General features: G+C 54.2%; 1 protein-coding gene across 2 annotated transcripts; it reads left to right on the top strand.

Moving 5' to 3' along the window:
• Window positions 1–936: 936 nt before the first annotated feature.
• On the top strand, window positions 937–24,097 carry TP53INP2 (tumor protein p53 inducible nuclear protein 2). 2 transcript variants are annotated; one of them, XM_069808298.1, is made up of 4 exons: window positions 937–1,118; window positions 11,043–11,385; window positions 14,858–15,167; window positions 16,594–24,097. In XM_069808298.1, exons 2-4 carry the CDS (start codon window positions 11,259–11,261, stop codon window positions 16,844–16,846), a joined length of 690 nt encoding a protein of 229 aa, XP_069664399.1. In that variant the 5' UTR covers window positions 937–1,118; window positions 11,043–11,258; the 3' UTR covers window positions 16,847–24,097. The 2 variants fall into 2 exon arrangements, with proteins under 2 accessions (XP_069664399.1, XP_069664405.1); XM_069808304.1 differs by having other exon boundaries at window positions 943–1,118; window positions 15,038–15,167.
• Window positions 24,098–24,319: the final 222 nt, after the last annotated feature.

Genomic DNA, 24,319 nt, shown 5'->3' with positions numbered 1-24,319 from the left:
TGGCGAAGGAGGGTAAGAGCTCTGCCAGGTGGCAGCTCTCCTCCTGAGATAGTTTACACCCTTCTGCAAGATCCTTCAATTACAGTAGACTAAATGTTATTTAATTTTGAGTAAGACTCAATTAAATTCTGCCTCGTGTGAATTTGTGATGGGGAATTCTCACCTGTGATGCCAGATGAGTCCTAACTGTAACATGCATGACTCAGATGCTTAAACTGCTCTATTAATGACTGTTTTAATAAATGTTCTATCTTTATATGGACAATTTCCTGCCGTGTGACAAGCTCGGCACGACGTCAAACCAAACCTCGGTCCCATGGTCAGCCCGTGCTGAGGACAAAGGTGATCCTGGAGCTGCCGAGCATCTCGGGGGCTGCCCAATGCTCACGGGATGGTCCCGGTGACGGCCCGCAGGTACCAGCTGTGCCTCCGAACCCCCACTTGTTTTGAAGGCGGGCAAAAGGCTGCGTGCCCCTCACCTTCGACCCTCTCATTTGTGGCCCATCAGAGTTGCTCTTTGAACGAGGCCTCCTCAGCGCAACAGGGAGAAGGAAACGGGTGTCCAGCCGGTGCGGGGGGGCCGCTCCCCGGGAAGGCCGGGGCCGCTGTCCCCCCTCTCCCGCTGCCCACCCCTGGCCTCTGGCAGGGAAGGAGCCCGGGCGCAGCCAGAGTCGGGGGGCTTGTGCCCCCGCAAGGCCGGGCCCCCCAGGCCCCCGGAGCGGGATCCCCCCCCGTTCGGGGCCGCTCCGCTGCCCGCCGCCTCGGCTCCCGGGCTGAGCGGGGCAGTGGGGGCGGCGGCGGCTCCGGGCTGAGCTGCCCCCGGGAGCCGCCGTCCCCATAGTGGACGCCCCCCGAAGCGAGACCCCGCGCTCGAGGTGGGCGGTGCCCTCCCTCCCCACCGATCCCGCCCTCCCGGTGCCGCCTCCCATTGGCCGTTTACCCGTCGGCGGGCGGGCCGCTTTGTGACGTCACGATCAGCTGTCGGAAGGTCCCGATTTGTGCGGGGGAGCGGCGGGCGCTCGGCAGAACCGCGCGATCGGCACCGGCACCGGCAATACCTCAGCGCCTCCCCGCCGCTCTCTCCCGCCGCTCCCCTTCACGGCGGCCTGACGGGCAAGGTGAGTCTCCCGCCGCCCGGGGTTTGTGCGCTGCGGGGCGGGGGGGGCGGTCGGGACCAGCCGGGCGGGGGCGGCGGGCAAGGCTCGGTCTGAGCGGGCGCCCACCGCCCCGGTGTCCTCCCGCCGGGGTCGGGGGTGGGGTGGGTCCCGTGCCGTCCTCCCCCCCCCCCCCGCGCCTGTTGTTTGTTTCTTCATCACCGGATTAAGATTCGAGGTTGGTCTCCGCTCCCATTGGCTCCGCTGTAGTGACGTGTGCGTCATTTGCATATGACATTGAGACGTCATAAGGCTGGTGTCTCCCCACCTCCGCGTTCCGGGCGCGCTGTCCCGCCGTGACCCCGCGGAGTGCTGCCTCCCCCGGCGGCCATGCCCCGGTCTCGCGTGGGACGCGTCACCCGGTGTTTATTAGAGGCTGTTTGGGTGAAAAACGTGGCTTCTTGGAAAGGGAATGTAAATATATAATATAGAAATATATGTAAGACAGAAATAGCTGCATCGGTATTTTCTATTTAACTCACTGCTTTCCAGCAAATCCTCGATGCTTTTGAATACCTCCATCTTTAAATCTCGATTTACTTTGTAAATCCCAGCGGTTTTAATGAGATTTGGGCACGTGCTTAGATAGTTTTATTGAGTTTAACTGTGACGCCCAGGAAGGAGCCACGGGGCCACGCATGGCAGGTGAAGGATGCTGGGAGTGCCAGGCTGAGGTCCATGCTGTGGCATCCCACCTTGTCACCAGTGTGGCACTGATGGGTCCTGGGAAGCTGAGCCCATGAGTATGTCGGGTACCGCCTGTAGTGGCTACTTTTGTTATAGCTGCTCTAAGTGCACATGCTTTGGGACATCTCAGAAATGTCCTAAGTCCTAAAAGGTCAACTTTCTTATGGATTTCACGCCTACGCCTCTTGCCTCTGGTCCTCAGCAGCTTGGCTGACCCTGGAAGGCCCTGGGCACTAAACCTGCTCTTATCTGAGGGGGCTCATCAGCTGAAAAACTTGGACTCTGTGGAGTGTAATTGTAGAAACATGTTAAAAAGGGCATTCTTGGTTTTGTAATTTTTTTATACATATACCTATATCTATACATTTATGTCTCTTGTGTGCAGGGGAGCTACAGCCCTGCTTAGAGAGCCTGAGCAAAGGCACTGGCACCCTGGGGTCCCCAGCTACTGGCTTAAAGTGCATCTCTTGGGACCAGCAACACCCACTGCTGACAGCGGCAGCAGTGAGGGCTGAGCTGGGTAGGTGCCAAGTGCTGTCGCTAATTTGGCCAAGGATTTGCTAAGGTAGGAAACCATCCCAGAAACAGGTGTTGGGCTCTGGTACAGGACTGCGCTGTACCTTCTTTCCCACCGGGCTTAGTCTACAAAGTGCCAAGAACAATTGTTTTTGCTCTAAAATAAATCTTTCCTCTCCTTTCATATATTTTTTTCATCCCTCCAAAAAGACAAAAGCTTTCTGCTGTAGCTCACTGTCACCATTAGGAACCCGTTGCATCAAATTGCTGCTTATCTGACTGAACACAAAAGGAAAAACGTAATGGGAGTTTTTCCCCTCGAGAATAAACTAGTATCACCTGCTTGTAGCAAGACTGGCAAAACCTGTGATGTGAATTCTTATCTAAGAGCTTTTTAGCGCTAATTGCACAGCAAGCTCTGCACAGGCAAATCTTGCCCCAGTGCATACATGGCACCGGGTGGGCTCGGGAGGACCTGGAGGGGAGCTCAGGGCTCCTGTGATATCAAAGTCCAACTTGTATTCAGCCTCCTGTGATTTACGGAGGCTGTAACATTGGGGCTGCTCCCCTCTCAAGGCGCATGCTCATAGGGATGTTTCACGTAGTGCATCCCAGGGGGGAAACTTCTAAAATTTCATAGGACAGCTCATGGCAAATCTAAGAATTTCCTGGTTGCTCAGATCCTGCCAGCCACTGACAGATTTTCCTGGGATCTGTGCAATGACATCAAATAGCAGAAGGTTGGGCTTATCCTTGTGGCAAGGATGTTCCTGCAGCAGTTACACAAGGGAGCTGGTGCGTATGGGAACACCACCTCCAGGAAAAACACCCCCCCTTTCTGTGACCCCAAGTCCCCCTCCTTCAGGTGGGATCTGGAGGAACATGTGGGGACTCCAGTCCATGCTGAGCTCCTGGGCTGGCTGAGGAAAGCCCTTCCAGGTGCTGACTTGCTCTGCCATTAATAATGAGTCTCATGATAAAGAGGGGTTTTTTAAATTATTTTTCTAATTACCCTCTGCCTTCTTCCCGCCTCCACTTCCCAGCTCTGCAGTGGAAGAGGCTCTGGCTGTGAATCAGCCTCTGGTTTGCTGGCATCAGTCTGTCCGTGCCAGCAGCAGCCTCGGTGTCCAGCTCTACCCGTGTGGTCAGTGTTCCCCCAGGGGAACCCCATAAACGAGGCTGCTGGCGAAGGAAAGGGATCAGCAGGAGCTGTGGTGCAGCTGTTGAGTGATCAAATGCTTTAATCCAGCCCTGCCAAACTGTCCCAGGCAAGTCCCTGCCAGCTCTGGTCCCTTCCTCGATGGGGACAGATAGAGGACAGCGCAGGGATGCTTCACTGGTCATTTTTGGGGTGATGAGCAGCCCCCTGCCCCCGAGCTGCCCAGCTGCTGGACCGAGTTCTCCTTTGCTTTGTGTTTCTGTGCCAGGTTTAGGATTTTGGTACCTACAGCATGGTGAGAGCAGCCTGTGAAACCCTTGTCTAATTTAGGTAAAATGAGTTGAAAATAACATTTCCCAAGTGGGTTGGAGGAAGGCACCTGATTTATACTTCCAACGCCTGCTGTGATGACTGCACTGGGTATTCTTAGCTCTGCTGAGGAAGGACCACTTCTGCTGCTTGTCAGCAGCATCGCTCCCGCTGCAGAGTATTTATGGAAATTTTAAGGGAGACTGTTGCCATTTCCAAGTGGAGTTGCTGTTGTTCTTGTAGCCTGTGACTTTTGGGAGCTGCCAGTCCTGCGAAGCTGTGGCTCCCACCCTGGCGAGTTCCTGGCGCATCCCGGGGCTCTGCTGCCAATCCTTTTGCCTATTCTTAGCTCCTGGGATTATTTGCAGTGATGGTGACTCAGAAAACTAATTAATGTGTTGAGGTTTCTGAAAGGGGGAAAAGAAAATAACTTGATGGATTATGGTTTCCTTACTCCTATGTCGCAGTAGAGACGGACACAACAAGTAATAGATCATGCAAAATGGCTACTTTATTGTTCTAACACAGCTTTTTATACCCTTCTTTAGAGTATGTGTTAGTATATGATTGGTTTGGTTAGTAACTAACAATTCATGATTGGTGAGTTCGTTAGGACGGTTCTTCTTATCACTATCTTGTTTTTGTACTGGTCTTCTCGGATCTTTCCAGACTCTTCAAGGATATACTACAAGCTGCTCAAGGTCGCGCTGTTCTCGAACTGTCAGGAATTCCGTAGACTCGTTGCATCCCCCAACACTCCTACTTTAACTTTTAATATTTAATACCCTCTGGCTGGTTTTAAAAGGCTGTTGGACTTTCTGGAAGGATTCTGATACACTTGATTCATTAAGAAACTCATGTGTCCCCAAGTGAGTGTCACCTGTGGGCTGTCCACTCGTGCTGGCAGTGGCCTGGGATGGGGTTGCCATGCTGAGTAAGGGGGCTTGTGGAAGCCTGAGAAGGATCGCAGCTGTCCTGTGGTGGTGACCCCAGCTCTGGCAGGGGACAGGGGATGGATGTGCGGTTTCTGGGGCAGCTCAGCCCCAAGGATGTGGCGCACAGGCAGTCCTCTTATGCCCTAGTGCTGGCCATACCTCCTCTGTGGATGTGGGACATCTGGCAGATACAGGTGGGCTGGAAGAAGGTACCAGAGCTCTGACCAGCCCTGGCCACCGGAGGAGCAGAGAAGTCACCTCCTGGTCCACTGCTTCTGTGGTCACCGTCTCTGCCAGGTGACAAGGCACTACTTGGGCAGCAGTGACTTAAATCCCCTGGCAGGGACACATTTGGGTCTCTCCCGCACTGCAGTTCCTGTGAGGCTGCTGGCCCTGGTTCCCCTGTTGTAAATGGGGCAAACATTTGCCACAGGGAAAGCGGAGGCTTTCCGAAAACCTGGAGAAACTTTGGAGCTTGATCTGCCAATGGCTGTGGGCTGTCCCAGCCAGAGAAGGGCTTGGTGGAAACCACAAGGACTGAGGTGGCGTGTGGCTGTCTTGCCATCTGGGTGCTATGGGTAGCAGTCAGCCAAGGAGCCTTTGCCTCACAAAGGGCTGAAAGACTCACTGCCAACCCTTCATGATGGTGACATTGAGGAGCTGATGTTCTTGGTGGCTTGCAGGGAGGGTCTGGAGTGGCTCAAGGACACATTGGCCAGGAGCTGCTCCCTTCTAGAGTGGATGGGTGATCATAGACTCACAGACTCACAGAACAGTTTGGGTTGGAAGGGACCTTCAAAGACCATCTAGTCCAATGCCCCTGCCTTGGGCAGGGACACCTTCCACTAGACCAGGTTGCTCAAAGCCCTGTCCAACCTGACTTGGAACACTTCCGGGCATGGGACATCCACAGCTTCTCTGGGCAACCTGGTCCACTGTCTCACCACCCTCACTGTAAAACATTTCTTATGTCCACTCCAAGCCTATCCTCTTTCAGTTTAAAACTGTTTCCCCTTGTCTTGTCACTACAGGCCCTGCTAAAAAGTTTTTTCTCTGTCTTTCTTTAAGCCCCCTTTATACAGTGAAAGGCTGCTGCAAGGTCTTCCCAGAGCCTTTTCTTCTCCAGGCTGAACAACCCCAGCCCGCTCAGCCTCTCTCCATAGCAGAAGTGTTCCATCCCTCTGACCATTTCCGTGACCTCCTCTAGACCCGCTCAAGCAGGTCTGTGTCTTTCTTATGCTGGGGACCCCAGAGCTGGACAGAGTACTCCAGGAGATCTCACCAGAGCAGAGCAGAGGGGCAGAATCCCTTCCCTCGACCTGCTGGCCATGCTGCCTGTGATGCCACCCAGGATACAGTTGGCTTTCTGAGCTGCGAGTGCACATTGCCAGCTCATGTCCAATCTGTCACCCACAAGTACCCCCAAGTCCTTCTCCGCAGGGCTCCTCTCAACCCATCCATCCAGCCCCCAGTCTCTGCTGGTACTGGGGATTGCCCCAACCCAGGTGCAGGACATTCCATGTGTCCTTGTTGAACTTCATGAGGTTGAGATGGGCCCACTTCTCCAGCCCGCCAAAGTCCCTCTGGATGGCATCCCGTCCCCCTGGCAAATCAACTGCACCCTCAGCTTGGTGTCATCTGCAAACTTGCTGAAGGTGCATCTCAGGGATAAAGAGCCTGATCCTGCCTTTTTAACCAGATGTTGTGGAGGGATTTCAGATCAGACAGGATAAAGTGAGGGTGAGGATTAAAGCTCATTTTGGTCCTTGCTTGCCAGGATCTAGCTCCTGCCTCTGCCATGCAGGTTTAATCCTGAAGGTTTTGCCAGCTGCACTGGCAGGAGCTCCCCTGCAGGTCCCTGAGTGCCATTGGGGCTGGCCCTGGCAGGGCTCCTCTGACTCTCAGGAAGCCTTTGCTCTCTTCCTGTGAGGCCTGTCTGATCGTGCTGTCTGTCCCTCTGCCCAGCTCCTGCTCCAGCCAGGACAGGCAGCCAAGGCAGAGTCTGGCCAAGCAGCCCCAGGCAGCCGTTCTGTGAGGATCACAGCACAGCACCCTGGCTTTGCCGGCTCTGTCTGTGCTGCCACCAATGCATGGGTGCTTTCGCAGGTGTTACCAGTGAACCAACCTTCTGTTTAGGATTGCAACGTCCCCAGGCAGCAGGAGCTTGTGGGGTGAGGCAGGCTTGCTTTATCCAAGGAGCAGATCCTGCAAGCTCTGCCCATGTAGCCCACCCATGCACCATGGCACAGCATAGACCCCCTCACACCAGTGGGTGGTTCAGGGCCACCCCATGCTCCCTGGCATGGAGAGGGGGATAGCTGGTGACTTATTTAAATTCTTTGAGGAATGTTCCTTTAAAATGATCCAGCTGAACTTTTGCTTTTGGGGGAGCTTTTAACTCTTTCCTGCTGCCCCCAGAGCTATTGCAGCTGCCTGTAAGCCCCCTTGCCCCAGCCCTTCCAGCATGCTGTGGGTTTGCTCTGGAGCAGGATGGCCCCTGACAGCCCATTCTCATGGGGTTGGCTGTGCATGATGGGAGCGTGGTTATCCCAGGCTCTTTAATTACACAGGTAAGGAAAATGAAGTTGAATTTGGGAGAAGGGGCAATTGAAACTAGTAGTATCTTCTATGTCTTGTGTCTTCAGGAAAGGAAAGTTATCTTTGGGTTAAGGTGGGCACCTGTGGAGTCCAGACACTTCAGCTCCTGACTTTCCCATTGATGCACCCTGTGATTTTTTGGGCGACTAGTCTCTAAGCAGGTGGGTGCCAGGGGAATGAGCGCTGCTGCTGGGGCAGGGGGCAGAGGTGGAGACCAGCTTTGCTACTGTTCAGTGAAAGCTGCTGTCAAGTTTTAACAAAATAAAAAGAAGAGGTTTTCTCCTCTCTGTTTTGACTGTGTAATTTATCACGTGGCTTTGAACTCACTCAAGGATGAACTCCAAGCCAAGCCCGCAGAGCAGAGGGGAGTGCGCCAGTGCTGTCCAGGCAAGGAGCTTCAGCAGGGCTGTGCGTGCCGAGCCAGCCCGCAGTTCAGCAGCAAGCTCATTCTAGGCTGGCTCTGCTGAGGCTGTGGGGAAAATCTCTGCCTGGCTCAGACCTTGGCCTGCGGTAACTGCTTGGGTGCTTTTCTGGGTGACCTTCCCCTTGCAGCCAGGCTGGGGTCACCAGCCTCCTGTCCCCTGTGTGCCAGCTCTTGACCCCAGCTCTCTGCTGTTGTGTGGCAGGCATATCTAGGAGGGGAGAAAAAGACTGAAATTTGCACTTAGGCCACTGGCCAAGGCAGGCCAAAAGCATTGCTGGTGTCCTCCCCAGCAAGGTGGGCTCAGGGCACAGCACAGGGGACGCTGCTGTCCCCAGCCCCCTTCAGCCCTGGTGTGTCACCCTCAGAAGCTTCATGGTGACGCTGGGGTCAGCTTTGGCTCAGCACTTCTGCTGGCCTGGGAATGCTGAAGGCAGAGCTGCCCCAGCTCAAAAAGCACATGAACCTGCTCCTGGCCGTGCACGGGGCCAGGGCCATGGTCGTCTCGGGGGACCGGAGTCCCCCGTGACTGCCACAGGCTGCTGGCTCCTTCCTGCCCCTCTCCTTCCTGCCTGGGGAAAAGCAAACAGCGGGAAGCCCTGAGACATCACCAGCAGGTACCTGGCAGCAACAGGGTTTCTTCTACAATTAGATATTTAATAAATCTATTAATTAAATAATATTAATATAATATTAAAAGATATTTACTAAATAGGCAAGTGCTCCAGGCACATGCCAGATTTCAGATTGCAGGCAGTGAGAACTGGAGTGTAATGAAGCCATGGCTGTATACCGCAGGCATCAGGGCTGTCCTGGGTGCCCTTTGCCAGCCTGGCCCGGGAGAGGATGGATGCACACATGGGTCCTATGGGAGGGAAATCCCCATTGTACTCAGCACGGAGCACACAAGGGGGCCCAATGGGCCAGTTTTCATTCATTGCTCAGCTGGATATCAGCCCCTCTTCATGTTGTTTCCCTAACTTATATTATTATGCTTTAATGGTCCAGGAAAGTGGGGTGTCTGGTTAATTTAATCATGAGCACACTGGAGGATAACAGAAAGGCCGTGGCTTTGCTATGGTTGGGGGGGGCTGGGAGGTGAGAGCTGCCTTAGCTGAGCCTGCAGCTCTCGCTGCAGTTGGAGGCAATGACTCTGCCATGTCTCAGTGCCCCAAAACTCTCTGCTCAGTGCTTCCAGGGGAAGCCAGGAACACTAGTAGGACATGGAGCAGGGAATCCTTGCCAACCTCCAATTCATCATAGCAAGAGGGTCCATAAGTCTCAGACAAGTCTGTTCTGAACATGCTTTCCCAGCTGGGGCCCAGCTTATTGAGCTGCAGCCTCTCCTGGGATGGATCCAGGCGCAGGGTGTGAGTGGAAGGGATGAATGACTGAGGTGGGAAGCTGCCATCCTGGAGGGAGTGGGAAGCATGTGGCGTTTGGGGGGGACCAGATGCCTGAGTACTGGGATCTGGAGCCGGGCACGGTTGTAGCCATGTGGTCTGCCCTGCACCTCTGGGGCAACAGAAGTCACCTGGGGCTTGAGACCTGCTCAAGGGGACAGGTAGTGTCACACTGCTATCCCAGCTGTGCCAGGGAGGGAGAGCTGGGTGTTGCAAGGCTGCTTCATGCTCTGGCACTCCCTTCTGCATCCAGGGGTGGCAGAGATCAGGATAAGCCCCCAGAGCCCAGGGGATCCCACCCATGGACCCAAAGGGTCCTCTTGATTTTTCATTTTCTGCCTTGTGGAGCAGATGTTGTACCTCTCAAGGCACCTAGGAAAAGGCAAAAGGCACGGCAATCCCATGATGGATAAACCCATGATGGATAAATACAAGCATGCCTGAGCCCCAGAACTGCAGCAAGCGCCCAGGCCAACCACCCTTCCCAGCAAGGTTGGGAAGTGGCTGGAGAGGCCACTTGGTTGTGGGGGGTCTGAGCTAGAACTTGAGCTGTTGGAAAACTGGCATGTGTATGGACCAAGGCTCAGACACATCGTGCCTCCCTGCACCCTTCCCATTCCATGTTGCGCAGAGCAGGTGGGGCTTCACCAGGGTCCAGGATCACTTGCAGGCTCTATGCCATCTTGGTCCACAGAGCCATGAACTGGGGGTTTGCCCTCTAAATGCACCCATGGCAATGTGCCAAGCAAGGCAGCACACAGCTGTCCCTCCTCCCCACATCTAGCTCTTGATGCCATTTTAATGCCCTTTAATGTCTCTGGACCAAAAAGCATTTTTTCTGCACAAATAATATTCTGCACCTTGTGGCTACCATCTGTCTGTGCCTCTCCGAGAGCTTTGCAGTCATTAATAAAATTAGTGAGTCCTAGCCTCTCCCCGAGCTGGGAGGAATGTCTTTTCCCAGGGGTAAAAGAAGGATGAGCATAGATGAAGCAGAGACTCACCCAGGGCTGGGATAACGTTGTCCTGCTGTGAGGGGTCAGCGCACTTGCTGCCACTTGCTCCTGCACACTGATGCCCGAGCACTCGGGGCCAAGACACAACCCATAGCTAAGTGCTTTGTCCCATGGCTCCTTGTAAGGTCCTTGTAAAGGAGCAGCGATGACAGGTGGCAGTGTCACCTTCTGGGGCTGGAGGGTGGCAATGAAATGCAGCTACATCAGAAGAGCATCCCTGCAGATACACACACACACAGAGCAACAATAACAGTAACGCCTTTCAAAAGTAAACCAACCTCAAGCAGGTATTGGCACAGGCAGGGCTCGAGCAAAACACTGGCAAGGGCTTCTTTGGACCCAGCTCGAGGAGGGGAGGGTGGCCATGCTGGTGTGGCCATCAGTGGGTGGGTGGTGGGTTTTAGGGATGGCTTGTGCCATGGGTCCTCAGATAGGACAGCAGCATCGCACCCTTTGCCCTGCCCTAACAGCAAAGCTTAGTGCCCATTCAGTGTCAAGGGAGGCAGGTCCCAGCCTGACTTTGGGACAGTGTTTGGCTCTGCCCCTGCCAGCTTTGGCAGATGGGATCCCCCAGGACACACCGCCCGTGAGGAAGGGGACACAATGTGGGGCTTGGTGCAGGCAGGGAGCTGCAGGGCATGGACACCCAGCCCTCCACTGCTGCTTTCAGACTTGGTGTGTGTTGCCCTTGGAGATGCCAGCAGCTGGGACAGCCCACAGTGCAGATCAGTGCTGGAGCCACCTTTTCACCATCCCCTCCGGCCTGTCTGAGCCCCTGGGATGCAGGAGGGCCACACTGCCAACCAGTCCAAATGCATTATTCCTTTTTCTTTCCCTTTTACAGGCCTTTACGCTGAAGCCAAGTGAAGAACCTCAGAACTGCACTATACGCCATTTAACTCAGCTACAATTTCGTTAGCAGCAAAGCATCTCCACCGCCACCAAGACCTCGAGTGCTGTATTTTCCCTTCCCTGCCCATCGCTCCCATCTCTGTGCCTGGAAGCTAGTACTCAGCAGTAGCTCTAACTCACTGTCTATCCCACTGGACCGCTCCCCATCATGTTTCAGCGTCTCACCAGTCTCTTCTTCAGCAACAGCAACATGCCAGAAGGCCTGGAGGAGCCTAAACCCTTTGTCGAGGAGGAGGAGGAGGAGGAGGATGGCTGGCTCATAATTGATCTTGCAGGTGAGAAAAGCAGGGGGGACTGGTTTCCCACAGCCTCTGCTGCACCTTGGCTCTCCGGAGTTGGGCAGACCCCTTGAGATGATGGCAGATGAGCTTTCACCACATGTGAAGAGTTCTGCCCTTCATCCCTCCTCCCCTGGTCCCCCTGCCCTGCCCACTGCACTCAGCCCTGTGGTCACCACAGCAGCCCCCCATCTGCTCCTCCTTTTTCCCTTTCCTCTCCCAATGGTGGATCCGGACTTTCCGCCTGCATGGGAGCAGCAGCAGCAGTGACCCCAGCTGGGGCTGCTGCTGCCCGGGAGACTTCATGTGCTTCCGCACCAGGATGGGACCCTGGCACAGCACCAGCCAGGGGGGAGTCACCCAGGGTTTCAGTGCAATCCTGCCCGCCAGCAGCTTGGTGGGGTGGGGGATGCCAACCCACGCGGGCTGTCTGCCTGCGAGCTGCAGCAGTGCTGTGGCCTCGGCTAAGTGGTGCCATGGCTCACAATTTGCCAGGAGGAGCTGGGCTCAGCCACTCCCTGCGATGCTCCTGCCAAAAGCAAACTGGGAGCCTGTTCCCCTGGGGGAAACCCCAGTTCCTGGGCACTGGTGGAGCGTGGTGGGATTTTCCGCACGCGATGGCAGGCAGCGGCAGTGCCTGCCTGTCCCAGCTGGGATGTGCCACCGGCGATCTGACCATGCTTGGGTCATTTGAGTCCACCAGGGGAGCAAATCTCAACTCCAAAGGGCTTATCTTCCCAAATCATTCCCAGTGCTCATGCTAACACCACTCATACAAGGAATGTTTGATGCAAGGTCCCCATCCCTCAGGGGCTCCCTCTTCCCAGGGATGGCAACAACCATCTAGCCCTGTTTGACACCAACCAGGCAGATCAAATTCCTTGTGTGCTGAGAGCTTCTCCAGCTCCATTAAGACCTTGGTGTTATTATTGTAGGGTTGATGACTCAACCAATTGCAATGATAATTTTATGACCTTTTGCTTGCAAATTGGGCAGTGAACTTAGACAAACAAGCCTGCCTGTGCAGGAGCTCCTTGATGACCATGGTCTGCTTTTGCAGCCTCTGGTTAGTCGTGGTGCCCCAGCCCAGGGGACCACAAATGTATCCTGCAGGTTTGGGAGGAGGGTTTTGTCCTCCCTCTTGCAGGCATCTGTCCTGGGAGCAGATGCTCCCTGCCTGTCCCCTGTACAGTGAGCAGAGGTCATTTTCATGTTGCAAGTCATTTGTTAGGGTTTTTCCCCCATGCAGTGAGCTGGAGAGGGAACCAGAGCACGGACAAGCCTGGGATGGTGGACAGGGACATCCCCGTGCCTGGTGGGAGCACTATGTATGGAGAGCTGGTGGAAGTGGATAGGCGGCATTGGCATGGGCAGCTGTGGGGGATTTCCTGTCCTCTGGGCTCTCTGGTGACTGTCCTGGCGGGGGGGGGGGGGTCACAGCAGTGACACAGGAGGGCGCTGGTTGCAAGGAGGTCCCTGGAGCAACAGGCATGCAGCTGCCACGTGTCTGGGCCAGCTGGTAATTGCTGCAGCATGCCCAAAGCATGCCAGAGGAGCCAGGAGTTTCCCCAGGCAGAGGAACGCTGGGCTGTGCCCTGATCCCTGGGTCCAAGGCTGCAGCCAGCTCAGCAGGGATCCAGGGATGACTTTGGTACAAATGGCTCCATTTGTTTTGCAACCAAGTAGCCAAGCTCTCAGTGCAGAGCTGGCTTTCAGCAGTGTGTCTGCCTGGGACCTGCTAATCGCCACCAGCCCTGCCACTGCCTTTTCCCGTAGCATTCCCTGGCCAGTGAGGGACTGATTTATTTCAGCCCTATTTCTGAGGCTGGAGTTATCCAAAGTACTTTAAAAACCAAACCCGCTGGCTCCAGCCCTTGTCCTTCACCTTTGAGCCATGATGGCTGGCAAGCATCTCACAGCCTGGCTCCCTCCCAGTAGCAGGGCAGCCTAATGAGCCTCCAAATTCATTCCCTCTCAGCCAGGTCTTTGACCTACACATTGGAAAATGCAACCGATTAACCAGATCTCTCGGGAGCATTTCAGATGCCCCTCTCGCCCTATCGCCCAGCCTGGCTCTGCTCAGCACCCAGGGAAGGAGCAAAGAGCATTTCCCAGTGCTTAGCGATACAGCTGCAAGTCTCCCAGGGATTTGGGGATTCAGAAACTTTCCTTGGGACATTAAAACTGACCTTGGCAAAGGATGGGGACAGGTTGCCATGGATGGCTGGGGCAGGGTCCAGCCATGCTGGGTCCCCTGCTCCCCATGCCTGCAGCCCCCCTGTTGTGGGAGTACTGCCAGACTGGGAATGCTCCAGCCAGGCTCAATGGCTGTCTCCAGGCTGACAAATAATCTCCAGCCTGGCATGCCAACAACTATTAATAGCTTGATATCCACTGTCCTGAAGAAAGATACTCTCGTGTTCACAAGGCTAATTGTGGCCTGCCCTAAGCCCCGGGGCTGGGGCATCGTCTGCAGGAGAAGCTGGGGACATGCTGGGGGGGTGAATGCCGGCCCCATGCTTCATGTGCTGTATTCTCCACTGCAAGAACACATTCACCTCTGATTTCTCCTGCACCCTTACCCAGCCGCAGCGTCACACATGTCCATATAGATACTGCACTGCATCCCCCACCGAGACCAGTTCCCTTGAATCCCCCGATGAGGCCAGGAATAGCTCTGGGTATCCCGATGAGCCCAACATTAGGTGCAGGCTCCCTTCCCATAACACAACCAGTAGTTCTGAGCACAGGCAGCCCAGAAAAACACCAGCCCAAGTGCTTTTGTGAGGTGGAGGTGAGGAAGGCTGGGGTGTGGGGGGCAGCTCCTGGATCAACCACCCAAAACTTGGCCTCTAATGGACTGAAGCTGAAGGCGTGGCAAAAACCTTTGCTGAAGAATTTAGTCCCCTGATTTCTTCCAGAAAAAAGGTGTGAACTGTTTTTGTCCTGTGTGCATGCTTGGTTTCATCGTTTGCAAAGTGCTGGGTAGTGTTTGCAAGGACAGGCGGGCCGGTGTGTCTCCGGAGTGGCATGGCACGGCTCAGATGCCATAAGAACAGGCATAAGCAGCATTTCTTGACAGCTGAATTTCTTCCTTCGTTTTGAGAAGGAAAAAAAAAAAATGCTGTGGTAAACCCTGCTGGTTTCCCCCAGTTTTTGGTTAAACTGCCTAACCAGAACCATTTCCATTGCTTGCTGGCTTAGCAAAGCCAGACCCCACAGCACCAGCAGCCGTGCCGGTGCGGAGGGTGCTGGTTGGGGCATGGTGCGGGACACTGCTGGTGTCTCCCTCCCCATGAGGTCCCATCGGTGCTGTGCCCATCTCTCATGGTGGTGATGGTGATGGTGGTGGGGTGTCTCTTGCACTAACGATGCCCCTTTCTCTCCCTCCCTCCCCTCCCCACTGTACATGGTATGTGTGTGTCTCCCCGCTGTGCCCTGCATGGCTCTGCACCCCTGTCACCCCCAGGCAGCCGTGCCCGCCCCGGCACAGCCCGGCGAGTGGGTGCTGGTGGTACTGGGCGCTCGGTGCGATCCCGCCCAGCACCCCCCGGTCCGCCACTGCCATCAGCCGCTTCCCCGGCTCTGGCCGGTCCCTGCTTGATGGACGAGAGTTGGTTTGTCACCCCTCCCCCCTGTTTTACTGCAGAGGGGCCCGGCCCCGGCGGAGTGGGGAGCAGCCCCATGGAGGACCTGCTCATCGAGCACCCCAGCATGTCCGTCTACATCACCAGCACCCTTGAGGTGGACGGGGAGGTCCCCGAGGATGATGCTGCTGGGTGAGTATGGCTTGGGGGTGCTCGTTGAGGGCTCCTGGCCCCAGCACCCGCTGGCGGTCTGGGGTGGATGGTCAGTCCCGGCATCCCCATCCCCATGGAGAGAGTGGGGCTGTGGGGGTCCTCAGTGTCCCCCCATCCCACCTCAGGGAGCACCCTGCACACCTGGCAGGGTGCCCCAGCCGGCACCTTGCAAGGGTAGCAGCCTCCATGTCCCAAAATACTCTGCTAAGGGAATGTCAATGCCATGTTGAGATGGCTGTGAGTGCAGGACTGTGAGCTTGTCACTGGGCTGCAGTGGGAGAGGGCTGCATCTCCCTCCCCTGCCCTGAGCAGAGTCTCCTGGCACAGCCACCTGTGCTGATGCCACCTGTCCAGGTGGTTTGCCAGGCTGGGCTTAAACACGGGGTTTCACACAGGTATGGCACAAGCAAAGCAAACCCAATGGGACAAGGTGGCCTTTAGGCACAGTGGTTCCCCCAAGACTCCCAGCTCCCCCAGGCAGGAGGGTGCTGCAGGCCCCCCTGATCCTCCTCCTGGCTCCATACTGGCCCAGCACAGGGGTGTCCCACAGCCACAGGGGAGCCCTGGATGCAGACATTTCTCCCTGTCTCAAAGTCCAGCTTCGGAGTGGCGGGAAAGGTTTAACAGAAATGCCCCAAATGGCCCCACTGCCCTGTCCTCTGCCCGAAGCTGTGGGCTGGAGCCCCTCACCATCCTTCCCCAGGGCCACAGCCTCGCTGCAGCCCCTGGGGAGCTCTGCCCTCTCCCCATGGCTGCCCTCCACTGCCCCGCAGCACCGGGAAAGCCCTGATGGTGCACACACTCAGCCCTGCTGCTGCCAGCCAAGCCCCAGGTCCCACTGTGCTGTGGGCTCCCTGCTGTCCCCCAGTCCCAGCCCTCCAGCATCTCCCCCAGAAGCCACTCACTGCGGCTGGGGAGGAGGACGAATTTGGGGTGAACCTCCACCTGGGCTAGGGGACACTGTTCCTCCAGGACTTCTCTCTTTGCAAAGTCTCCCTGAGGGCCGCATCTTGATCTCAAGAGCTTCAGAGGAACCTCAGCGCTGGAGGGTGCAGAAGGGGGGACAAAGGAAGCTCGAAACAGGCCAGGAGGCCAAACGGGTCACAAGTGGGATGGAAATGGGGCTGGGCTTGGCTTTCCTCTTCTGGGCTCAAGGGACTTAGCCACTTTGGGGGATTGTGGGGATAGCCCTGTTCCTGGTGGTGTCTGGATTTATCCTGGGTGTTCTAAAGCGCGCCAGTGCCAGAGTCTCCCCACCTCTCAGCAGGCTGCTGGGGCAGGAGGGGGCCGGGTCCATCCTGGGGGCATGGCGTGACGGGGAGGGAGTTGGAGACCCCAGTCCCCTTCTTGCCGGGGTGGGCAAGGGCCAGGTGCCAGCAGCTGCTGATGGCCCCTTTCTCCGTAGGGAGGTGCCGGAGCCCCGGCTGGAGCGGCACATGCCCCACCACAGCAGGTCCCTCTCGGTGAAGGCTGCCATCTTGGAGAAGGTCGGGCAGGTGCGGCGGGTGCAGCGGGCCAAGCAGCTGGTGGAGAAGCACCAGCTCAGCCAGAAGGCACTGCAGCGGCAGAACCGAGCCCACCAGCGCCCGCTGCGCGGGGCCAAGCAGCATGCCAGGACCTTCGTCCACCAGCCCTGCCAGCGCCACTGCAACTACTGACCTCGCCCGGACGGCCGCGCCGCCACTCCCCCCTGCCACCTTCCCCGGCAGAGGGAGACTTCACCCCCCGCCCCAACACCACCCAGGGAGCGCCAGCCCCAACAAACACTGGTGACACCGGGCTGCGGTTTCACTCCACAACCACACCACCCCCACCCCTGCCATCTGCATGCCCAGGCCCCCACTCCTCGTCTTCCTCCCTCTGCTGCTCCCCTCGCCCTTCGCCCCCAACACCGGCCAGGCCAGCGACTCCCAGAGCCAGCAGCATGGAGGGCTGTACTGCCCCTTCCACCCTCGCAGCCATGCCAGCCTTCATGCGGGAAATCAGTATTTCCGGTGAAATGACCCATTTCCAAAATCCATGGTGAAGCCTGTTTGTCCTGATGAGCCTGTGACATCAGTGCCTTTCTTCATAACATCATGACTCCACGGATAGCCAGACTGGGATGTCACAAGCAGAGACACCAAGCGGAAGTGAAACGAGCAACAAAGCAACAAGATTTGGGATTTTTAGGAAAATCTCATCAATGACACTAAATAATGCTTCTTCCCCCCAAAACCAGCAAATACCCCCCTCCCTCATTGATTTCTTAATTACATTTTTTACCATGATAAGACAAAAACCCCAGTGCTGGTCCCAAAAGGGCTTGTCATGGGGAAGAGCTGGTGGAAACCTTTGTGGCAGGGACAGCCGGGCAGCTCGCGGTGCCTCATGGTGTTTTTTTAAAGACAACCTTAAAAGCAATCTCAGGAAACAAAGCACTGTCCCAGCACCTTGCCGGAGCCCTTGGCTGCGGGGCCAGCGGTAGCGTCACCATGGCCAGTGGTCCTGCCGAGCTGCTGGCTGCCTTGTCTGAGTGAGCCCCCTCCTCCTGGAGCCACTCATCTGCCCAAGCCGCACCTATATACATACATACATGTGCGTATCGTGTTTCTCTATATACCTATATACTTGGAAGAGGCACCGTTGAAGCCAACGAGCATTGGCTGCCTGGTATTGATCCCTGGGAGGGGAGTGGAGGCAGGGACCTGTGCAGCTTCCCTGAGGTGGCAAAAGCACGTTGAAGCTCGTGGTGAAGGGATGCCGAAGAGGAGGCTGGAGGGAAGAGGCTGAAGTAGGGGCAAAGATGGGCCTGGGAGCGGCTGCAAAGGGAGAGGATGGGGCAGGCCTGGGCAGTGGGGCCAGGCGAGAGGATTGCTGCAGGGGAGCCATAACAGGAATGCCTTCTTTGCTCACTAAAAATTGCATCCTTTCCTGTGAAGGGCCGAATTCCGGAGTGGGCAATGCTGATTTTTAATGCAAATCCCTCCCCTTCCCATGACAGACTCATTCTGCCTTTCGAAGGACACAGTCCAGACTTTTCACTGGCTCTAGCACCAGCTGAGATGGCTCCAAACCCAGCAGAAATTTGATGATCCTCCCCCAGCTCCCTCCCTTTGGGGACTGGTTTTGCACCCCATGCCCCAGGGAAGGTCTGGCCATCATGTCCTGCTCATGGCCAGCTCACAGCCTGGATTCCCACCCTCTGAGACAAGAAATACCCCTACCCCCCCAAAAAATGCTGATTTCACAGGAGTTTCTTCCATTCGCCATGTTACATCCCTTAATATCAGCTTGGGACCTAGATTGAGGGAACTGTGGTTAACCCAATCTCAAACAGGTGATATTTATTGATTTTTTTTTTATTTTAATGAGATTAAAAACAAAATGAACACTCTTACGAGCACCACCCCCCAGCTCTGTGCCTGGGAGCCTGGACCACAGGGGAGCCGGCTGATGATGCTCACCTGCAGCGTTTATCTTTCATTCTGATGACATGGCATTCCTAAAAGCACAGAAAGAACAAAAAAACAATTTCAAATATGCCTTTTAAGCCTTTCCCTTTCAATTCTTCCCGCCCAGTTTCTTGTTTCAACTCCCCCTGAGACCCGACACCCTCATCACAAGAGTGATGTGATGCCTCTTGCCCTTCCGGCTGCAGCAGCCAGTGCCCACCGGGGCAAGTGTGGCACTGGCTGCTGTGCCAGTGGAGACGCCGGGCTGTATTCTGCATCTGCCACACTGGTTTGGCCTGCTGCTTTTTCAGCCTTTCTGGTAAGCATGGCGGCACTGGAGCTGATTTTTCACAGCGCGTTAGCATTAAGTTATTAGCAGAGGAAGAGCAGGCTGGGGAACCTGGCGTTACCTCCCAGCCCTTGGCCTCGCCCACTGCTCCTTGGGCCTCGTCACAATTGCCATCCCTTGCCACCGAACCTAAGGCCACGCTGGAGATTGCCCTATTTCATCTCTGTTGTCTTGGTGAAGAGACTGATGACTGCCGGACTCGAGAACATGTACATCCTTTGGCTTCCTGGGCTTCACATTCAATGCCTTTTTTCCCCCCTGAAGTGATGCCTGGTATGAACCAGGAACGTGCCATTTATAGGAACACTGGCACAGGTGCTTGTGAAGACAAGCAGGGGCTGAGGCCGAGCTCTTGGGTGTCCGATGGATCTCTGATGAGGGGCTGCCTTTCCCATGCTGCTCTTGCCCATGTCGCTGGTGATATGCTCTGTGGCCACCAGGCAACAGCGTTGGAGGAAGCATTTTTTCTCTAGTCCAAATATATATCAAGAAGTGGACAAGCCAAGCAATGGTTTGCCTCCCAGCTGGTTCTCTGTTGCAAATTCTCTTCCTGCACATCCAAGGTGCTGCCAGTCCCTCCAGAGCGCTCCCAAAATCAGAGGCTGGCTGTGACACCATCACCCTCTGTGCAGCTCCCAGGGGAAGATGGGCTGGGGACAGCAAGGCTGGCTGGGAATGGTGTCCCTGGGGCACCTGTCACTGGGCCTTCCTGTGCCCACCAGTCTGCTTGCAAACAGTACCCCAGTAGGAGAAACCCCTAATCAAAACCCTCCTCTGTGTCCCGCTCATCCATTGTGAGCCAGAAACCCTTGGCCATGCTCCCAGGGGGCTGAGCACAGTCATGGCTGCCAACAGCCGGCACCCAGCATCCATTTCAAATGGCTGATTCTGTTATTCCGTCCTGGTTTTCAGAAGTGAATGCAAACTGTTTTCTTTTCCTTTCTTCTTTCCATGCCAGTCTGAGACATCTTTCATCACGCTGTGCCCAGCCAACACAGTACATGAAGCAGAACTATTATTACACTTTATATCAAGAGTATGTTTATAAAGGATTAATAAATTATTAATAATGTTTTCATGAAGAGGTTAATCCAGAGTCCTAGCATCCTGCAGGTCAACAGAATGCGCTTACCACAGCATATATGGGCTCCTGCAATCCCTCCTTCTGTTGTTGGCACACTTGCTTGTGTATTAACATCTAATAATCACCTATTAACCCCCTGCAAAGCGACTGTCAATCCACCAGTGTGATCAACCCTTCTTATGCTGTGGCAAAGGTGTGTTCAAACTGCATTTTGCAGAAGCCCTGCAATGCTCCTCTCCTGCCCAAGTGAGCACAAGACCTGGCCTGATACAAAATCTCCTGCCCAGTGTTGCCAGAGCAAGAAAACCCCTTTACACTGAGGTTATGAGTCTCCTCGAATCTTAAAACAAATGAAAGGTGCTTAAAAACTGAGAACTTTTTCTGTATGTGCACATGTGTGCATGTGTAGGTATTTCACAACACGGCGTAGGTGTCTGGTAGGTTGTTTAGGGGTGTGGGTTTTAGTTTTTCAGGGGTTTGTTGGGGTTGTGGTTTTTTGCGCCCAGTATTTTCAATTTGTGACTAGCTGTGTGATGCTCTTGATGGGAAGGTGAAGCAAACGCGGTGCTGGCTGGCAGTGAGGCCCTTAGGCTGCTGTCCTTCTTGAATGGCTAGGGTGAGTCCGCTTTCTTTACTTGCATAGGGGGAAACTAGAGCACGGACTCAGGGACAAACAAATATGCTGGGGTCTTTAAAAACATGGTTTTTTTCCAGGCTTCTCTGTTCAGTTGTGGGGTTTGTTTCTGTCCATGGGGCCTTTGGTTGCACAGTCCTGAAGGATGCTGCAGGGATGTGGCCGGAGCCTTTGGCACCATGTGTCAGTGAAAGGCTGCACATGCTGCTGCGTGTTAGAACTGCAGGGTTTGATGCTCCGATGTAGTGCCTGCATGAAAAAGGAGCTGTGGCCATTTGTGGTGAAACCATCCCTGAGCAGCAGTCCCTCTTCATTTGCTCATGTCCCAGAAATTTACCTTACAGCTGCTAGAATGCAGCTGGTCCCTCCTTGGGCTTGTTTGTGAATAACCAGGTACTGATTTTAAGCAATGAGCCCCTGACGATTTGGGAAGTGAAGCAGAGCTGTGCTTTCTGCATCAGCCGCAGCTGGCCTGGCTCCCACTGCGTACCTGCGATCAGAAGGCAGCTGGGATGGGGAAGCCATCAATCAGAGCAATCATGAAGAAATGCCGATGCAGGTGACAGGCAGATTTGTGGGAGGAAATTTTTGTATTTTTTGCAATGAAAACATGGAAAAAGAAGGAGAAATTCCCCAGTAGAGAGACCTGGGCACATCTCTGTTCAGTAAACGCCAGCTTTGCCGGGGCAGCGTGGCACTGCCACAGCCATGGCTTGGATGGGTGAGCTGGTTCTGGCCCTGGCAGCAGCTTCCCATCCACCAGTGCGGTGGATGAAACCCCTGAAGTGAATGGTGAGGCTCCCCCAGCCATCAGGGCAAGACTGGGAGAGGCAGCCCTCTGGGAGAAGTGCCGCCTCTTAAGATGAAAACCAGATCACACCAGGACACATCTAAACCTGCCTCCCAGGGCAGCTCCCTGCATGGCTCTGCTTGCCGCACCGTGCAAAGGCAGGCTAGTGGTCACGGCACAGCCACAGCACACACAGGACACCTCGCTGGCAGCCACGTCAGCCACAACACAGTCCTTTCACTGAATTTTGGCTCTTGCCTGCACTGCATGGCTGGGGGGAGCTGCCAGGGGAAGTGGGGCAAAAGTCCTTGTCACCCGATGCTCTGAATCTTGCACTCACAAATGTGCTTTCCAAAAAACTCTGCTGTAAAAGCTCAATCTGGAAGGAAAATGTTTCTTTCCGTGGGAGTCAGCATTTCTTTTTCATCATGGATAACGTAAACTCATGGTTCATCCCAAAGATCACTGCTGTGGGAATCTTCACTCTTCCTTTAGGCATCTTTCTCATCAATAGATAATTTTACATTTACATCTTACCGACACCTTTTCCTCTTCCATCCAGCCCCACTGGGGAGAAAAAAACCCACTAGATGTCTTGTCATATCAGTCAGAATGAGAAAAAAAAAAGATGAAAAAATACTCCAGTGAGGTTCTAGACTTGAATCACACAGCTTTGCTATCACTTCTGTGGAGGATAAATATCAGTTCCAGTGCCCTGCATAAAGTGGAAGTTAAATTTCAGGTGAATTTATTGAAAAACAAGCTAGTCCCCAAAGATTAAACCATATAATAATTAGAAAACAGCCAGTAAAAAGCAATAGGATGCCTCAAGTCAGAAAAATGATTCTCAGCATCTGCCTGTTGCTGCCTGCCAGAAAGCAATGCCGAGCGCCGCTCCCCTGTGCTGGGGATGGGGTGATGGCAGTCCCCAAGTCTTCCCTAAGTGTCCAGGTTTAAAACAAGAGGCCATCTGTGTTCAGCTGGTGCCACGGTGGCTCTCTAGCCACTGGGGATTGTCAACAGCCACCATTTCCACAGGTGGCACAGATGTGCCTCCAGTTTGCTGCACCTCCTTTGCTGCCTGCAATTAGAAATAGCTGCTGGTGGTGGGAGGGACGTGCCAGCACTCCAGCATCCCCACCCCATCCTCAGAGCTTCCCCCCAGGTCCTTCTCCACCATAGGACTGTGTCAGATGACCTCCTCAGCACAGCTGTTCATGGGGACCAGAGCCCAAGGACAGACACCCGCCACAATCACAGCCTCTCCATCCCAGGGGACTCTCTCCCTAAGACCAGCCGGGGACACATCAAAGGGCCTTAAATGGGGTTGATTGCTTCAGGGCTTGTCTTCTTCAAGGTCGAGCTTTCCATCTCTGCCTATTTCTCTTAGATCTGCTAAATACAATGTCAGTGTCGTGAATAATTTCCTGGCATCCTCAAGGGCTCGATCCTTGTCCCATTAACATGACCAGAGCAGCTGTCACAGGTGACATGAATGTGGCTGCAGAAGCTGGATGAAGTGGTGGGAGAGGCTCTGCATGGTTGGCAAGTCCCTCTTTTGGTTATCAGTGTCCTCAAACCTGTCAGAGACGCTGCCTTCTCCTCCACTTTACTCCAGGACGCCATGGTGGGAGCACTCATCAGCCATGGGCTCTGGACAATCAGACACAGCTTGGGCAGGAGGTCTCCCCAGGGCCTCCCGTTTCATGCCATTCATCAATGTATCATCAAACGGCTTTTCTTTTTGCTTCTTAAAAGAGATCTGTGTCATTAACTAAACCCACAACTCTTTCCTTAAAAGGATGAGGATGACAAAGATGAGCAGTTCCATTTAATAACAAAGATGGCTCTTAGGTGTAGTCCTTTTTAGAATTCTTCTTTACAGCAAGGTGACACACAGGTGTGTCCCCCTTACACTTGCTCTGAGCTAGTAACTCCTGGGCTGGTTGGGGGGGGGGGGGGGGGTCGCTTTTCCAGCCCCATACCCAGAGCAATTGCAAAGCTCTGCTAGAGGGATGCTACCACATGTCCTAGAGCATGAAAACCCTGCTGTGAAGCTTTGGCTCTGCTACAGCTAACCACAAAAAATCCCTCTACCTTCCACTCTGATCTTATTTTATCACCTCTGTGGGGGGAGGATTTTATTCCTTGCAAATGGAGGGGGAAACCAGCACAGTAAATTGTAAGTGTAGCTTAAAAATGGGGAGCCCAAAGTTTCTCCACTCTTTCATGTTCACCTCATGTATCCACATCAGGGAAGCTGGGAGCAGCTATGCCCAAGTTTCACTGAAATCTTATCCTCAGCTTTGTATCAACACAATTATGCTTCAGGAAATCTAGGGATGAGGGAACAGCACAAGACATAGCAGCAAAATAGTAATATTTTCTCTTGTATCATAAATATATCTGTACAGAGCCACTGAGCACTGCAATATTTTATTTGTATGTATCAACCCTAGGTATTCTGCTTGTAAAACTCATCCACGCTCATTATCCATCTCCATGCTGGACTGACTGTACATGTGCCTTTCACCCTTTTTCATAGTTTGTCATCTTTTTTTTAACACAACTGCAGAACTTGAATAAATCAGTGAACTACAGTTAAAAATCCTATGCAAGAGATGACTGGGGAGTCAGTTTCAATATTTCTGTGTTTCTATGCTGTTTTAAAAGTAGATGCTGGGATTTTCAGAGAAGCCTAACAGAATTAATGCCCTAAAAAGCATTTAGCCCTTTTTTTTTTTTTTTTTTTTTTTTTTAGCTAAAAAGCATTTCAGATCCTAAATGTCTTAGGCAGCTTTGAAAAGTTCAGCATAAACCCCAGTTCCTCAGTGGTTTGA

Source organism: Haliaeetus albicilla, chromosome 2 (genome assembly GCF_947461875.1).
Source record: "Haliaeetus albicilla chromosome 2, bHalAlb1.1, whole genome shotgun sequence".
NCBI classification, from domain to species: Eukaryota; Metazoa; Chordata; class Aves; order Accipitriformes; family Accipitridae; genus Haliaeetus; species Haliaeetus albicilla.
The sequence above is the reverse complement of the archived record's forward strand: the minus strand, read 5'-3'. Positions and strand labels throughout refer to the sequence as shown.

Excerpts from the sequence above, each read along its gene's own strand:
- TP53INP2 (XM_069808298.1), top strand. The coding sequence starts at position 11,259 with ATGTTTCAGCGTCTCACCAGTCTCTTCTTCAGCAACAGCAACATGCCA. Across the intron at positions 11,386-14,857 it reads GCTCATAATTGATCTTGCAG|GCAGCCGTGCCCGCCCCGGC; the intron begins GTGAGAAAAGCA and ends TGTCACCCCCAG. Across the intron at positions 15,168-16,593 it reads CCCGAGGATGATGCTGCTGG|GGAGGTGCCGGAGCCCCGGC; the intron begins GTGAGTATGGCT and ends CTTTCTCCGTAG.